The 19,116-nt window shown below is 46.5% G+C and overlaps 1 protein-coding gene across 1 annotated transcript; it reads left to right on the top strand.

The window, feature by feature from the left end:
- The first annotated feature begins 433 nt into the window (after positions 1-433).
- LOC125544334 (probable choline kinase 2) lies at positions 434-4,054 on the top strand. The gene is made up of 7 exons (XM_048707981.1): positions 434-1,041; positions 2,204-2,325; positions 2,421-2,619; positions 3,027-3,144; positions 3,234-3,281; positions 3,357-3,457; positions 3,543-4,054. Exons 1-7 carry the CDS (start codon positions 643-645, stop codon positions 3,636-3,638), a joined length of 1,083 nt encoding a protein of 360 aa, XP_048563938.1. The 5' UTR covers positions 434-642; the 3' UTR covers positions 3,639-4,054.
- The last annotated feature ends 15,062 nt before the right edge of the window (positions 4,055-19,116 follow it).

Genomic DNA, 19,116 nt, shown 5'->3' with positions numbered 1-19,116 from the left:
CGGTCTTCGTTTGTCGGTATTTGTGTGTCTGCAGGTTCTTTTCATCGGCGGCTGTTGTTGTTTTTGTGCGCTGGTCCTGTAGGGACTTAGCATGACGACTTCTCGACTGTGTTTGTTGGTTTAGCCGGCTCCGGTGAATGATGGGTGATGACGGCGGCACGTCTTCGACTTGCTTCATTGTTTATAGCCATCGTCAAGTGCTCTATGGACCTAAATGTAACTTTCAATTCTAGTGTTCTTTGTATACAACCTTGACCGTTGATAAATATATCATACGTTTTTCCAGAAAAAGAAAAGAAAAAGGAAAACAACGACTCAACGCGTTGTGGTAACCAGGATATGTCCTCACATAGAACGGACAGAAACCATGGAGGGGGCATCTGGAAAACCCCCGGCAACAGACTCTCCTCTATTTATGCGCGGCCGAACCACATAAACCATCCCAAAACACGCCGGACAGAGCAAAACCTCCCTCCCTGTTACTTGCAGCTGCAACGCTTTGCCTAGTTCTTTATATCCAATCTCGCTTCACCAAGAACAAGAAAGAACACCCAAATCAGAAAAAGAAACAGAAAGATCAACCGTAAGCGCCGGATTGTCCATTTCCGCTCCAGAAGAGAGCAGAAGGCGTGATTAGCGAGAATGGTGGCGATCGAGAACCAGAGCCAGGCCCAGAGGCCGGCGGAGTCCGCGAGGATCCCCAAGGAGGCGCGGCGGCTCCTGCACGACCTGGCGGCGGCGTGGCCGAACGTCGCGGACTGCCGCGCGCTGGAGGTGGTGCCGCTCAAGGGCGCCATGACCAACGAGGTGTACCAGGTGCGCTGGCTCACCGCCCCGGCCGGCGGCGAGGCGGGCGCGGGGGCGCTCAAGGAGAGGGAGGTGAGGAAGGTGCTCGTGCGGATTTACGGCGACGGCGTCGACCTCTTCTTCGACCGCGACGACGAGCTGCGCACCTTCGAGTGCATGTCCCGCCACGGCCAGGGCCCCCGCCTCCTCGGCCGCTTCCCCAACGGCCGCATCGAGGAGTTCATCCACGCACGGGTACGTGCACATGCGAACCCATAATAACGCGTCTAAACAAAATAACTATCGAATTGTTTCTTCCTTTCAGTTTTTTCTTGGTTTAAAGGCCATTTCAGAACTGGTCTCCTCTGTTTCTTGGCGAATTTCTTTCTCGAACTGCCAAATCACTCTGTTTTCTCTAAGAGTTTTTCATGCCACTTTGTTTCTTTCCACGAATGATTCAGTTATTTTTAGTGCGCTTGTGTTCGGTTGGATTTTAGAAAATTTAGTGCTAAAGTTAACTACTGCTTTCTTGATGTACTTTAGGAGATTCTACTAGCAATAGCATGCAGCCGACTAATTTATTGAACTGTGGTTCTCGTCCGTTGAATGTTCTGCCGTGGGAATCTAGCATTGTAAAATTTTAGATAATTCCTTACATCTAGTCTTATCCATCAGTTCAGAAAGAAAACGCTTCTTCAAGCCAATTAGTCAATGAACTCCCATTTAACCAGAATTATTATGCCCCATGTGACTTAGTCGAAAGCTACCTTTTGTTTCTGCACTAGCGACATCTCCCAGAAATGTGTGTTACGTGGACGATCTTTTTCTTTGCAAGGCTATGTCATCAAATGAAATCTCTCTTCCTTAGATTGTTTCTTATCACATCGATAAATTTGTGGTGTGAAGTCAATAGCTTACGATGTTGTATTTGTCAAGTAGTCGATGATCTATAACTGCACATACGACTGCAGAGGACATCTCTTAGAAAAGCCATGGCATGAAAGCAATTGATTTGACTTGAGAAAGTAGGCAGATGACCAAGTTGGCAAAACCAGCACAGCTGGTGGCAAAGTACGTTTACAAGGAAGTAGCTTAGGCAGTATGCATCATGGTCCAACTCACTTTCTATGCCCCTTTGAAGTGTTAGTCATGCTATAGCCAGAGGATGAGAGCGCGCCGTAGCACGTTCTAGATTCTTCAGATCACTTCATTATTTGCGTCGCGCTCATAAATAAAAGGGAGTATCTTGTGCTGTTTTCTGGGGCGAACAAAAAGGGGTGGGAATGGAATACGGTTCATTGCTATTAGAACTTTTTTGCTAAAGCTGTCCTTGGAAAACGATAGGAGTATTTGCTACCAAGGTGGCCAAACTATCCATCTGTTTGTAAACACAAACTAATGCAAATGTTTTTTTCAGACGCTGTCGGCTCCCGATATGCGCGATCCTGAAATTTCAGCTCTGGTGGCTACAAAACTGAGGGAATTCCACAACCTTGACATGCCTGGTCCCAAGCATGTGCTCCTCTGGGACAGACTGAAGTAAGGACAATCTTTAGTTCTTGCACAAATGATTTATTTGTCAGGCTTACAACTCACAAGCATGGAACTGAACCTGATGAATCTTTTTAATGAAGGAACTGGCTCAAAACTGCCAAGAACCTGTGCCCAACCGATCAGGCCAACGAACTACGCTTGGATTGCCTGGAGGACGAGATCGCTTCGCTGGAGAAAGAATTCTCAGGGGATTACCACCACTGGATTGGTTTCTGCCACAATGATCTACAGTATGGCAACATCATGATGGATGAGGAGACCAACATGCTGACCATCATTGTGAGTCTCTATGCATTCAAAAGCAATTCCTTATAGTCTTAATTATTTGGTGTATGGAAATCATGTAAAATATGCAAATGGGGATTCTCTTGCACGTTTGTTAGGCTGAACTTCCAAGTTTCTCATCTCATGCAACCTTGTCTTCAGTTTTGTTCCTTACGACTCGACATCCTAAGGTGTCACGCCTCCACTAAAAGCAGAGTTTTAGTCTTGGAGAGTACGTGCAGCATGAAGAACCGATGCTTTCTTTTCTTGTTGTATATGCTGTGTACCGACCTGCCATGAGTCATGACAGTTTCTTAAGGAAATCTGAAGTTCTATCCCACCTTCTAACAAACTGTCAGACATCCTAATTATAGTTGGCAAGTTGGTTTGATCTTATTATTTGCCCCCTCGTGTGCTTACAGGACTATGAGTATGCAAGCTTCAACCCAGTTGCATATGACATCGCTAACCATTTCTGCGAGATGACGGCAGACTACCATTCGGAAAAGCCTCATATACTGGACTACAGTAAATATCCAGGTATTGCATTTCCCATTTAACTCTGCTTTTGTTTTCGTTCAGCCTTCACTCTACCTTGTTACTATTGTTAACTTTCTATTCTGCGGCAGATATCGATGAGCAGAGGCGTTTCGTGAAGACTTACCTGAGCACTTCTCGTGAGTACAAAACCCAATTATCTTGGTTCGATTGTCCGACGATTCCTTTCGTGCTAATACAGCTTTGTTGGTCAGGCGAGGAACCTGAAGCGGAGGAGGTGGAGAATCTGCTCCGGAGCGTGGAGAAGTACACGCTCGCGAGTCATCTGGTTTGGGGACTCTGGGGAATAATATCGGTGAGTTCATATTCGGTTCGCCAACCTAGTCATCACAGTAATTATATGCGCCGCTATCTTCTAACTTTCATTCTTTTCTTTACAGGATCGTGTCAACGACATCGACTTCGATTACCAGGAGTACGCAAGGCAGAGATTTGAGCAGTACTGGCAGAAGAAGCCTGCCGTCCTAACCTCATGAATAGCTGTACCTATGGCTTCAGGAACTCCCTGAGGGCCTGTGCTGCTGCACACAAACTGTGCAGTGTTACTAACACACATATCCCCTGGCTGGGATAATGACAGGAAGGATATGAGAGAAGCATACTATTACAAGGAAGCATAAGCCCGTTCCAGGGTCAGACGTTCCCATTTCGAACCTTGACAAGGTCCAGCTTCAGGAAGGAAGCTGTCTATGGGGGCTTTGGTTGATTGTTTATAGGTATAGCCTCGACGGCTCGGCGCAACGATGATAAAGCTTGGAGTTGCATTTTGTATGTTGTTTCCCTAAGCACAGCTGGTGGTGTTCGTGTGATTTTGTGCTAGTAATGTATGTATACTTGACGGACAAAGTATGTACTATAAGACATCTCGTGAAAGAAGTATGAGTATGTATGAGATCCTGATTAAGCCGTGCTTGGAGTGTACTAGCTTGGAGACGGCAGTCTTTGCGGTTCTCCATAATAAGACGGTGTTATCACTGAAACTGTCAGGCCCTGAACTTAAGAAATCAACACTGTTGTTAAGTTCAGTTAACTGTTTTTTTAGGCAAAGTTCAGTTAACTGTTACCTTACCACTTGGCTGAAGATTTAAATTGGTACATTCTTCCTCGATCCAACGGATTCCACCTCTACTTATCGTGCTAAGTGGATCACGCATCGACGGGGATCTTCGATCGGACAGCCTCGTTTCGTCCTCGGGTGGTTGTTAGCTCTCACCTGCTCCATCTCTACTTTTTGTATTTTCTCTCTTAAGTGTAATGACTATAAAGCCTCAGACCCTTGTAAGAGGAGGCATCAAGTATGTTTTAACTGGGTTGAAACTCTAGACGTCGTGTTCTGGCTGGCCTAGTACGCACATCTGAGATCGATGCAAACCCTGGTCAGTTTTCGTCCCAAGTTTGCTACTTTGCTCTTTGTTTCTGAAATTTAGACCTCTTATGAAATTTAATTCGTCAGAGCCTAGTAGTTCATTTAGACCTCTTATGAAATTCCTCGCTTGAACTAGCAGTTCATTTAGACCTCTTATGAAATTCCTCGCTTGAACTAGCAGTTCATTTAAGATCACAAGGCACCCTGCCTGTATAAGCCCTTCCCGAATTTAATGGTTGAAGTCACTGATTACACTGCCACAGCTGATCCTGAGAGGAGTCACTACAATTAAATATTGAGGCCTTGCAGCAAAATAGGAATGGTGATCGCAAGGACTTGACTTCAGCATTACTCCCTTCGTCCGCAAATAAGTGTACATCTACCTTTTGTTCTAAGTCAAAGTTTTAATATTTTGATTAACTTTCTAGGAAAAAGTAGCATCATTTATGACACCAAATTAGCATTGTTGGATTCATTTTGAAACGTACTTCCATAATATACCAATTTGATGTCGTATATGCTACTAGTCTTTTCTGTAAATTTGATCAAACTTTTAAAACTTTGATCAAAGACAGAAACTAGATGTACACTTATTCACGGACGAGGGCAAGAAGGGCAAGGGCAATAAAGGATACTTCATGAAACTAGATGTACACTTATTCACAGACGAAGGGAGTACATCTGTAACAAAATTTCGTTTGCATGCAGGAAACCCTCTCTGGGCTACAAACATCTCTCACACAGTTTATCGCTACTGTCAAACTGTGCAATCTGCTGCCAAAGATCCTCTAGCCTCTCCAACAAACATAAACATCACAACACCACCCCTGGTACCACCTTGGTCACTGCTCCTGCCGGTGCTTCTTTATGGGCACTACAGTTCTGCATGAAGCACGTACTGGCAGAAAACTGCATCTGAATGGTACTTGCGGTGTGACTGTGGGGAGGCACGAGACCTCCCTCCCGCGAGCGTCCGGGGGGAAAACTCTAGCGCCGCCTCCAGCGCCCCCCTTTTCCGTGCCTTCCTCCCCTCGCCGCCGCCTTGATGTACTGGCGGGCAAACCCCGGCCAGTGCTGGCGGCGGCGGGGCCTTCTTGAAGGAAATATGCCCTAGAGGCAATAATAAAGTTATTATTTATTTCCTTATATCATGATAAATGTTTATTATTCATGCTAGAATTGTATTAACCGGAAACATAATACTTGTGTGAATACATAGACAAACTAAACGTCACTAGTATGCCTATACTTGACTAGCTCGTTGATCGAAGATGATTATGTTTCCTAACCATAGACATGTGTTGTCATTTGATTAACGGGATCACATCATTAGGAGAATGATGTGATTAACATGACTCATTTCATTAGCTTAGCACCCGATCGTTTAGTATGTTGCTATTGCTTTCTTCATGACTTATACATGTTCCTATGACTATGAGATTATGTAACTCCCGTTTGCCGGAGGAACACTTTGTGTGCTACAAAATGTCACAACGTAACTGGGTGATTATAAAGGAGCTCTACAGGTGTCTCCAAAGGTACATGTTGGGTTGGCGTATTTCAAGATTAGGATTTGTCACTCCGATTGTCGGAGAGGTATCTCTGGGCCCTCTCGGTAATGCACATCACTTAAGCCTTGCAAGCATTGCAACTAATGAGTTAGTTGCGAGATGATGTATTACGGAACGAGTAAAGAGACTTGCCAGTAACGAGATTGAACTAGGTATTGAGATACCGACGATCGAATCTCGGGCAAGTAACATACCGATGACAAAGGGAACAACATATGTTGTTATGCGGTCTGACCGATAAAGATCTTCGTAGAATATGTAAGAGCCAATATGAGCATCCAGGTTCCGCTATTGGTTATTGACTGGAGACATGTCTCGGTCATGTCTACATTGTTCTCGAACCCATAGGGTCCGCACGCTTAAGGTTTCGATGACAGTTATATTATGAGTTTATGAGTTTTGATGTACCGAAGGAGTTCGGAGTCCCGGATGAGATCGGGGACATGACGAGGAGTCTCGAAATGATCGAGGCGTAAAGATCGATATATTGGACGACTATATTCGGACATCGGAAAGGTCCCGAGTGATTCGGGTATTTTCGGAGGTACCGGGGAGTTACGGGAATACGAGGAAGAAGCAATGGGCCTTAGTGGGAAGGACCAGGAGGTGGCGCGCGCCCCTCCCAAGCCCAGTCCGAATTGGACAAGGGGTTTGGGGCGCGGCCCCTCTCTCCCTTCCTTCCCCTCTTCCCCCCTTCCCCCCCTTCTCCTAGTTGGACTAGGAAAGGAGGAAACCTACTCCCTGGCGCGCCCCTCCTAGGGCCGGCCTCCTCCCCCTTGCTCCTTTATATACAGGGGCAGGGGGGCACCTCTAGAGACACAAGTTGATCCACGTGATCGTTTTCTTAGCCGTGTGCGGTGCCCCCCTTCCACCATAATCCTCGATAATATTGTAGCAGTGCTTAGGCGAAGCCCTGCGACGGTAGAACATAAAGATCGTCACCACGCCGTCGTGCTGACGGAAATCTTCCCCGACACTTTGCTGGATCGGAGTCCGGGGATCGTCATCGAGCTGAACGTGTGCTAGAACTCGGAGGTGCCGTAGTTTCAGTGCTTGATCGGTCGGGCCGTGAAGACGTACGACTACATCAACCGCGTTGTCATAACGCTTCCGCTGTCGGTCTACAAGGGTACGTAGATCACACTCTCCCCTCTCGTTGCTATACATCACCATGATCTTGCGTGTGCGTAGGAAATTTTTTGAAATTACTACGTTCCCCAACACCTCTCCTTCCCCCTCTCGGCCTGGCAGGCGCGGGCTTCCGGGTCGGGCGGCGGCGCGGCGTTCGCGCGGGGCGCGGCGGTGACGCGAGTTGTGGACGGCGGCGTGAAGGGGCTGCAGCGGAGGTGGTGCGCGGAGGGCTCCGGCGGCGGCGTTCGGCCAGATCTGGGCCCTGCCGGCGAGGGCCGCGGATGGCGTGGGCTGCGGGCGTCCACCCCTAACGTTGCCACGACTGGTGGTGGTGGAGGCGCACCGGCGGTGGCTGGTGGGCGTGCTGGTGGCGGCGTTCGTGGACGTCGTATCCTTCTTGAAGGCTCTGTCGTGGTGCTCCCACCCCCTGCGTCGCTCCGGGTGAAAACTTGATCTGCGGATCGGACGGTGACGGCTATCCGTGGTCGTACCCTTCTGGGAGGCACCGTCTTGGAGTCCTTGCTTCGTCATGGTCCATCTCACCCCCTCGGTGGCTCCAAGTGGTTCTTCATAGCTCATATTATGTTTGCTTGGTTGTGTCTGAGTGGTGTGTGGTGCTCGGCACCTTTGTATCTAGCCTTGGGTGTGTTCAGTGTGTGTCGTGGTGGCGTGTGTTTGTTCGGCTCGCTCAGATGTATGGGATGATGTTTGCTTTACAATATAAAGCGAGGGGAAACCCTTTTTCGCTAATGGTACTTGCAAACTCCCCTGCGGGCACCCCCACTTTGGGCAACAAAAGCGACCTACACAAATACCTGACAATAGAGCTCTGCAACAACGAGCAGCTCAAAAAGTATCGCTGCTACAACCACAGGACCCTCACAGAATCTACAATCGGACCCATACCCGCCCCAAAGTCTGGACGGGCTCGCCACCCAACCGGCCACCCCATAGTCGGCCTAAACGTCCGGACTGACTGGCACTCCTCATATCTAGCCCAAATTCGGGGTGGTATGAGGACGCTCAGACACGGGCATGCCCATCACGTCGGATCTGGCCCACGCTGGCCCACCCGACCCTACATAAAATGGACCATATCCGCCCCGGACGAAACCCTAGCCGCATTCCACTCCATTCCCCTCCCCTCCAGTCCACTCCCTCCGCCCATAAGCTCCCGTCCGACGATCTCATACCCTCTTCGGCATATGACGGGTAGCGGATCCGAGTCCTACACTTCCAGATCCATTGACCTCAAGCTCATCCCACATGGCCCCAAGGAGGAGATGACTGTCCGCCTTGCGCTCCACCACTCTTAGGAGGAGACCGCTCGACGGCAGTGCTCGAAATCCTTCAGTCGGGAAACCATTGTGTTCGCCCAAATGGCGCATGAATCCTACGCAAGGTGTGTTGCCGCTGCCTCACCGGAGGCTGTGCGGTCCGTCTAGCGTCCGAAAACGCTGTTGGATGCACAACTACTTCGTTGGCACGCTGAAGGTGGAGGTGAATGCATAGGCGTCCACCAATGCAAATATGGTGTGGTGTGCCCGCCATGCGAGGCAACGGGCGCGGGAGGCAGCGCCAGCCCTCGCGGCGGCGGATTGATGAAGAAATTGAAGTGGATGCGATCCCTTCAACACATATCATCTCCTCGCCCATGGCTCAGTTCACAGCTGAAGAGGCTGGCGTTGAAGAAATGGAAGCTGAAGATGTGGATATTGGGTGTACTACACCAGTGATGACTGATGACTTTTGGGAAAGCCAGCACCCCAATTCTCCACTCTTCACCCCTCTACAGCAAATTCCTCAGTCCCCCACACAAACTGTTCAAATGGGCTCTAAAGAAACTCATCCCGCTGCATCTGTCCATGAAGAAATTCCAGCCACTAGCGCTGAAGAAACTGCTGCTGCTGAACAACCAATGACGCAGACTGCCACTGAGGAGGAACCAGAAATTCCTCAGCCTGAAGATCCTGCGATTGAGATTCCTGAGGTCATGATGCAACTCACTGACACTCCTCTGCCGAAGCCAAAGGATCCATTCTCACGCAAGCAAAAGTTCAAGGCTGATGATTTCTTCGGCGAGCACGTATTCTTCGAAGATTACAACCCATATAACTCTGCTCGCATTAGGAAGAGGCGTTTCTGAACTGCTAGTCAAGCCAATTTCTATTCCTCAGTGCTATTCAAGAAGGAGAAAATCTTCTACCATGAGCATATTCCTCACGTGGGTATGGAATCTCTGCCGTGTTTCGCACCAGTCCTCAGTGTTCTTCACGAAGCTGTGTTGGGGAACGTAGCAGAAATTCAAAATTTTCCTACGTGTCACCAAGATCTATCTATGGAGAGACCAGCAACGAGGGGAAGGAGAGTGCATCTACATACCCTTGTAGATCGCTAAGCAGAAGCGTTCAAGTGAATGGGGTCGATGGAGTCGTACTCGTCGTGATCCAAATCACCGATGATCAAGTGCCGAACGCACGGCACCTCCGCGTTCAACACACGTACAGCCCGGTGACGTCTCCCAAGCCTTGATCCAGCAAGGAGAGAGGGAGAGGTTGAGGAACACTCCATCCAGCAGCAGCACAACGGCATGATGGTGATGGAGGAGCGTGGCAATCCTGCAAGGCTTCACCAAGCACCACGGGATATGAGGAGAAAGAGAGGGAGGGCTGCACCATCAGGCAGAGATCAAAATCACGTGTGTTATGGGCAGCCCCTAGGCCTCATATATATAGGGGAAGGGGAGGAGGCTGCGCCCCCTCTAGGGTTCCCACCCCTAGAGGGGCGGCAGCCCTAGATGGGTCTTGGGTGGCGGCCAAGAGAGGGGAGAGGGGGAGGCGCCCCTAGGGTGGGCCTTAAGGCCCATCTGGACCTAGGGTTTGCCCCCTCCCACTCTCCCTGCGCCTTGGGCCTTGGTGGGAGGCGCACCAGCCCACTAAAGGGCTGGTCCCTCACCAATCTTGGCCCACGCAACCTTCTGGGGTTGGTGGCCCCACTTGGTGGACCCCCGGGACCCTCCCGGTGGTCCCGGTACGTTACCGATAAACCCCGAAACTCTTCCGGTGACCAAAACAGGACTTCCCATATATAAATCATTACCTCCGGACCATTCCGGAAATCCTCGTGACGTCCGGGATCTCATCCGGGACTCCGAACAACATTCGGTTACCACATACAAACTTCCTTTATAAGCCTAGCGTCATCGAACCTTAAGTGTGTAGACCCTACGGGTTCGGGAGACATGCAGACATGACCGAGACGTTCTCCGGTCAATAACCAACAGCGGGATCTGGATACCCATGTTGGCTCCCACATGTTCCACGATGATCTCATCAGATGAACCACGATGTCAAGGACTTAATCAATCCCGTATACAATTCCCTTTGTCTAGCGGTACGATACTTGCCCGAGATTCGATCGTCGGTATCCCTATACCTTGTTCAATCTCGTTACCGGCAAGTCTCTTTACTCGTTCCGTAACACATCATCCCGTGATCAACTCCTTGATCACATTGTGCACATTATGATGATGTCCTACCGAGTGGGCCCAGAGATACCTCTCCGTTTACACGGAGTGACAAATCCCAGTCTCGATTCGTGCCAACCCAACAGACACTTTCGGAGATACCTGTAGTGCACCTTTATAGTCACCCAGTTACGTTGTGACGTTTGGTGCACCCAAAGCACTCCTACGGTATCCGGGAGTTGCACAATCTCATGGTCTAAGGAAATGATACTTGACATTAGAAAAGCTTTAGCATACGAACTACACGATCTTTGTGCTAGGCTTAGGATTGGGTCTTGTCCATCACATCATTCTCCTAATGATGTGATCCCGTTATCAACGACATCCAATGTCCATGGTTAGGAAACCGTAACCATCTATTGATCAACGAGCTAGTCAACTAGAGGCTTACTAGGGACATGGTGTTGTCTATGTATCCACACATGTATCTGAGTTTCCTATCAATACAATTATAACATGGATAATAAACGATCATCATGAACAAGGAAATATAATAATAACTAATTTATTATTGCCTCTAGGGCATATTTCCAACACGCTGGACTGCTAAACTTTTGCTCTGACATCTGCGATTGAAATGAAGAACTAATTCTTTAATTCTATGCAACGTTGCACATCACAGGAGATGTTGAAGATGTGAATTCATGGGTGCTGGACTGGATGTCTGAAAACACTCACTACACTGCATCAGCCTCTGAATTGCTTCGTGCTCTACCACTCAGTCCTCCCCTTAAAGAAGCTCGCTGCATCTACAGTGAACCTGAGCTCACACATCATTACATGCAGGTGCTGATGAAACCTTTGAAGCCAGGTCATTTGATGACAAAGGGGGAGAATTTTGAGTTAGTCTTCAAGCGGGTCTTTCTATATGGGCATTTTTTTGTTAAGTTACAACTCTCTTTCTTCTGAGACTTTATTGGATCGAGTTGTAATCTTAAACCCGATGGTGCTCTGATACTTTTGAGACGTTTTTCTGCATGCTTATTCCTCGTTAAATATTATTGCACGCATGCTGAATTACATCAGTCACCATATTTCATCATGCATTTCAAATTCTTCACTGTTATATGTCAAATGCGTGTATGAATTACAAGATATAGGGGGAGATCTCCATGATTCAACTCTTCAAGTGTGCATTGCTTCAAAAGCAAATTCCTCACTATGCACATATGTTGGGGAACGTAGTAATTTCAAAAAAATTCCTACGCACACACAAGATCATGGTGATGCATAGCAACGAGAGGGGAGAGTGTTGTCTACGTACCCTCGTAGACCGGCAACGGAAGTGTTGACACAACGTAGAGGAAGTAGTCGTACGTCTTCCCGATCCGACCGATCCAAGCACCGAACATACGGCACCTCCGAGTTCTAGCACACGTTCAGCTCGATGACGATCCCCGGACTCCGATCCAGCAAAGTGTCGGGGAAGAGTTCCGTCAGCACGACGGCGTGGTGACGATCTTGATGTTCAACTGTCGCAGGGCTTTGCCTAAGCAGCACTACAATATTATCGAGGATTATGGTGGAAGGGGGCACCGCACACGGCTAAGAAAACGATCACGTGGATCAACTTGTGTCTAGGGGTGCCCCCTGCCCCCGTATATAAAGGAGCAAGGGGAGGAGGCCGTCCGGCCCTATGGCGCGCCAAGGAGGAGTCCTCCTCCTAGTAGGAGTACGACTCCTACTAGGAGGGGGAAGGAAGTGGTGAGGGAGAAGGAAAGGGGGGCGCCGCCCCCCCTCTCCTAGTCCAATTCGGACCAGGGGGGAGGAGGCGCGCGGCCCACCCTGGCTGCCCCTCTCTCTCCACTAAGGCCCATATGGCCCATTACTTCTCCCGGGGGGGTTCCGGTAACCCTCAGGCTCTCCGGTTTTCTCCGAAATCACCCGGAACACTTCCGGTGTCCGAATATAGCCGTCCAATATATCAATCTTTATGTCTCGACCATTTCGAGACTCCTCGTTATGTCCGTGATCACATCTGGGACTCCGAACTAACTTCGGTACATCAAAACTCATAAACTCATAATATAACTGTCATCGAAATCTTAAGCGTGCGGACCCTACGGGTTCGAGAACAATGTAGACATGACCGAGACACGTCTCTGGTCAATAACCAATAGCGGAACCTGGATGCTCATATTGGCTCCCACATATTCTACGAAGATCTTTATCGGTCAGACCGCATAACAACATACGTTGTTCCCTTTGTCATCGGTATGTTACTTGCCCGAGATTCGATCGTCGGTATCTCAATACCTAGTTCAATCTCGTTACCGGCAAGTCTCTTTACTCATTTCGTAATACATCATCTCGCAACTAACTCATTAGTTGCAATGCTTGCAAGGCTTATGTGATGTGCATTACCGAGAGGGCCCAGAGATACCTCTCCGACAATCGGAGTGACAAATCCTAATCTTGAAATACGCCAACCCAACATTTACCTTTGGAGACACCTGTAGAACTCCTTTATAATCACCCAGTTATGTTATGACGTTTGGTAGCACACAAAGTGTTCCTCCGGTAAACGGGAGTTGCATAATCTCATAGTCATAGGAACATGTATAAGTCAGGAAGAAAGCAATAGCAACATACTAAACGATCGGGTGCTAAGCTAATGGAATGGGTCATGTCAATCACATCATTCTCCTAATAATGTGATCCCGTTAATCAAATGACAACACATGTCTATGGTTAGGAAACATAACCATCTTTGATTAACGAGCTAGTCAAGTAGAGGCATACTAGTGACGTTTAGTTTGTCTATGTATTCACACAAGTATTATGTTTCTGGATAATACAATTCTAGCATGAATAATAAACATTTATCATGATATAAGGAAATAAAATAATAACATTATTATTGCCTCTAGGGCATATTTCCTTCAGTCTCCCACTTGCACTAGAGTCAATAATCTAGATTACATAGTAATGATTCTAACACCCATGGAGCTTTGGTGCTGATCATGTTTTGCTCGTGGAAGAGGCTTAGTCAACGGGTCTGCAACATTCAGATCCGTATGTATCTTTCAAATCTCTATGTATCCCACCCGGACTAGATCCCGGATGGAATTGAAGCGTCTCTTGATGTGCTTGGTTCTCTTGTGAAATCTGGATTCCTTTGCCAAGGCAATTGCACCAGTATTGTCACAAAAGATTTTCATTGGACCCGATGCACTAGGTATGACACCTAGATCGGATATGAACTCCTTCATCCAGACTCCTTCATTTGTTGCTTCCGAAGCAGCTATGTACTCCGCTTCACATGTAGATCCCGCCACAACGCTTTGTTTAGAACTGCACCAACTGACAGCTCCACCGTTTAATGTAAACACGTATCCGGTTTGCGATTTAGAATCGTCCGGATCAGTGTCAAAGCTTGCATCAACGTAACCATTTACGATGAGCTCTTTGTCACCTCCATATATGAGAAACATATCCTTAGTCTTTTTCAGGTATTTCAGGATGTTCTTGACCGCTGTCCAGTGATCCACTCCTGGATTACTTTGGTACCTCCCTGCTAGACTTATAGCAAGACACACATCAGGTCTGGTACACAGCATTGCATACATGATAGATCCTATGGCTGAAGCATATGGAACATCTTTCATTTTCTCTCTATCTTCTGCATTGGTCGGGCATTGAGTCTTACTCAATTTCACACCTTGTAACACAGGCAAGAATCCTTTCTTTGCTTGATCCATTTTGAACTTCTTCAAAATTTTGTGAAGGTATGTGCTTTGTGAAAGTCCAATTAAGCGTCTTGATCTATCTCTATAGATCTTAATGCCCAATATGTAAGAAGCTTCACCGAGGTCTTTCATTGAAGAACTCTTATTCAAGTATCCCTTTATGCTATCCAGAAATTCTATATCATTTCCGATTAGTAATATGTCATCTACATATAATATCAGAAATGCTACAGAGCTCCCACTCACTTTCTTGTAAATACAGGCTTCTCCAAAAGTCTGTACAAAACCGAATGCTTTGATCACACTATCAAAGCGTTTATTCCAACTCCGAGAGGCTTGCACCAGTCCATAAATGGATCGTTGGAGCTTGCACACTTTGTTAGCTCCCTTTGGATCAACAAAACCTTCTGGCTGCATCATATACAACTCTTCTTCCAGAAATCCATTCAAGAATGCAGTTTTGACATCCATCTGCCAAATTTCATAATCATAAAATGCGGCAATTTCTAACATGATTCGGACAGACTTAAGCATCGCTACGGGTGAGAAGGTCTCATCGTAGTCAATCCCTTGAACTTGTCGAAAACCTTTTGCGACAAGTCGAGCTTTATAGACAGTAACATTACCGTCAGCGTCAGTCTTCTTCTTGAAGATCCATTTATTCTCAATTACTTGCCGATCATTGGGCAAGTCAACCAAAGTCCATACTTTGTTCTCATACATGGATCCCATCTCAGATTTCATGGCTTCAAGCCATTTTGCGGAATCTGGGCTCACCATCGCTTCTCCATAGTTCGTAGGTTCATCATGATCTAGTAGCATGACTTCCAGAATAGGATTACCGTACCACTCTGGTGCGGATCTTACTCTGGTTGATCTATGAGGTTCAGTAGTATCTTGTTCTGAAGTTTCATGATCATCATCATTAGCTTCCTCACTAATTGGTGTAGGTGTCACAGAAACTAGTTTCTGTGATGTACTGCTTTCCAATAAGGGAGCAGGTACAGTTACCTCATCAAGTTCTACTTTCCTCCCACTCACTTCTTTCGAGAGAAACTCCTTCTCTAGAAAGTTTCCGAATTTAGCAAAAAAAGTCTTGCCTTCGGATATGTGATAGAAGGTGTATCCAATAGTTTCCTTTGGATATCCTATGAAGACACATTTCTCCGATTTGGGTTCGAGCTTATCAGGTTGAAGCTTTTCACATAAGCATCGCAACCCCAAACTTTTAGAAACGACAACTTTGGTTTCTTGCCAAACCACAGTTCATAAGGTGTCGTCTCAACGGATTTTGATGGTGCCCTATTTAACGTGAATGCGTCTGTCTCTAGAGCATAACCCCAAAACGATAGCGGTAAATCAGTAAGAGACATCATAGATCACACTATATCAAGTAAAGTACGATTACGGCATTCGGACACACCATTACGCTGTGGTATTCCGGGTGGCGTGAGTTGCGAAACTATTCCGCATTGTTTCAAATGTACACCAAACTCGTAACTCAAATATTCTCCTCCACGATCAGATCGTAGGAATTTTATTTTCTTGTTACGATGATTTTCAACTTCACTCTGAAATTCTTTGAACTTTTCAAATGTTTCGGACTTATATTTCATTAAGTAGATATACCCATATCTGCTTAAGTCATCTGTGAAGGTGAGAAAATAATGATATCCGCCACGAGCCTCAACATTCATCGGACCACATACATCTGTATGTATGATTTCCAACAAATCTGTTGCTCTCTCCATAGTACCGGAGAACGGTGTTTTTTGTCATCTTACCCATAAGGCACGGTTCACAAGTACCAAGCGATTCATAATCAAGTGGTTCCAAAAGTCCATCAGTATGGAGTTTCTTCATGCGCTTTACACTGATATGACCCAAACGACAGTGCCACAAATAAGTTGCACTATCATTATCAACTCTGCATCTTTTGGTTTCAACATTATGAATATGTGTGTCACTAATATCGAGATTTAATAAGAATAGACCACTCTTTAAGGGTGCATGACCATAAAAGATATTACTCATATAAATAGAACAACCAATATTCTCTGATTTAAATGAATAACCGTCTCGTATCAAACAAGATCCAGATATAATGTTCATGCTCAACGCTGGCACCAAATAACAATTATTTAGGTCTAATACTAATCCCGAAGGTAGATGTAGAGGTAGCGTGCCGACCGCGATAACATCGACTTTGGAACCATTTCCCACGCGCATCATCACCTCGTCCTTAGCCAATCTTCGCTTAATCCGTAGTCCCTGTTTCGAGTTGCAAATGTTAGCAACAGAACCAGTATGAAATACCCAGGTGCTACTGCAAGCATTAGTAAGGTACACATCAATAACATGTATATCACATATACCTTTGTTCACCTTGCCATCCTTCTTATCCGCCAAATACTTGGGGCAGTTTCGCTTCTAGTGACCAGTCTGCTTGCAGTAGAAGCACTCAGTTTCAGGCTTAGGTCCAGGTTTGGGTTTCTTCTCTTGAGTAGCAACTTGCTTGCTATTCTTTTTGAAGTTCCCCTTCTTCTTTCCTTTGCCATTTTTCTTGAAACTAGTGGTCTTGTTGACCATCAACACTTGATGCTCCTTCTTGATTTCTACCCCCACAGCTTTCAGCATTGCGAAGAGCTCGGGAATAGTCTTATTCATCCCTTGCATATTATAGTTCATCACGAAGCTCTTGTAGCTTGGTGGCAGTGATTGGAGAATTCTGTCAATGACGCAATCATTTGGAAGATTAACTCCCAATTGAATCAAGTGATTATTATACCCAGACATTTTGAGTATATGCTCACTGATAGAACTGTTCTCTTCCATCCTGTAGCTATAGAACTTACTGGAGACTTCATATCTCTCAATCCGGGCATTTGCTTGAAATATTAACTTCAACTCCTGGAACATCTCATATGCTCCATGACGTTCAAAACGTCGTTGAAGTCCCGATTCTAAGCCGTAAAGCATGGCACACTGAACTATCGAGTAGTCATCAGCTTTGCTCTGCCAGACGTTCATAACATCTGGTGTTGCTCCAGCAGCAGGCCTGGCACCCAGCGGTGCTTTCAGGACGTAATTCTTCTCTGCAGCAATGAGGATAATTCTCAAGTTACGGACCCAGTCCGTGTAATTGCTACCATCATCTTTCAACTTTGCTTTCTCAAGGAACGCATTAAAATTCAACGGAACAACAGCACGGGTCATCTATCTACAATCAAACATAAACAAGCAAGATACTATTAGGTACTAAGTTCATGATAAATTTAGGTTCAATTAATCATATTACTAAAGAACTCCCACTTAGATAGACATCCCTCTAATCCTCTAAGTGATTATGTGATCCAAATCAACTAAACCATGTCCGATCATCACGTGAGATGGAGTAGTTTCATTGGTGAACATCACTATGTTGATCATATCTACTATATGATTCACGCTCGACCTTTCGGTCTCCGTGTTCCGAGGCCATATCTGTATATGCTTGGCTCGTCAAGTATAACCTGAGTATTCCGCGTGTGTAACTGTTTTGCACCCGTTGTATTTGAACGTAGAGCCTATCACACCCGATCATCACGTGGTGTCTCAGCACGAAGAACTTTCGCAACGGTGCATACTCAGGGAGAACACTTCTTGATAATTGGTGAGAGATCATCTTAAAATGCTACAGTCAATCAAAGCAAGATAAGATGCATAAAAGATAAACATCACATGCAATCAATATAAGTGATATGGTATGGCCATCATCTTGTGCTTGTGATCTCCATCTTCGAAGCACCGTCGTGATCACCATCGTCACTGGCGCGACACCTTGATCATCATCGTAGCATCGTTGTCGTCTCACCAATCTTATGCTTCCACGACTATCGCTACCGTTTAGTGATAAAGTAAAGCATTACAGCGCAATTGCATTGCATACAATAAAGCGACAACCATATGGCTCCTCCCAGTTGCCGATAACTTGGTTACAAAACATGATCATCTCATACAATAAAATTTTAGCATCATGTCTTGACCATATCACATCACAACATGCCCTGCAAAAACAAGTTAGACGTCCTCTACTTTGTTGTTGCAAGTTTTACGTGGCTGCTACGGGCTTAAGCAAGAATCAATCTTACCTACGCATCAAAACCACAACGATAGTTTGTCGAGTTGGTGTTGTTTTAACCTTCGCAAGGACCGGGCGTAGCCACACTCGGTTCAACTAAAGTTGGAGAAACTGACACCCGCTAGCCACCTTTGTGCAAAGCACGTCGGGAGAACCGGTCTCGCGTAAGCGTACGCGTAATGTTGGTCCGGGCCGCTTCGTCCAACAATACCGCCGAACCAAAGTATGACATGCTGGTAAGCAGTATGACTTATATCGCCCACAACTCACTTGTGTTCTACTCGTGCATATAACATCAACACATAAAACCTAGGCTTTGATGCCACTGTTGGGGAACGTAGTAATTTCAAAAAATTTCCTACGCACACACAAGATCATGGTGATGCATAGCAACGAGAGGGGAGAGTGTTGTCTATGTACCCTCATAGACCAGCAACGGAAGTGTTGACACAACGTAGAGAAAGTAGTCGTACGTCTTCCCGATCCGACCGATCCAAGCACCGAACGTACGGCACCTCCGAGTTCTAGCACACATTCAGCTCGATGACGAT

This window comes from Triticum urartu, chromosome 3 (assembly GCF_003073215.2).
Source record: "Triticum urartu cultivar G1812 chromosome 3, Tu2.1, whole genome shotgun sequence".
Taxonomy (NCBI): Eukaryota; Viridiplantae; Streptophyta; class Magnoliopsida; order Poales; family Poaceae; genus Triticum; species Triticum urartu.
This window is presented reverse-complemented; position numbering and strand designations above follow the sequence as displayed.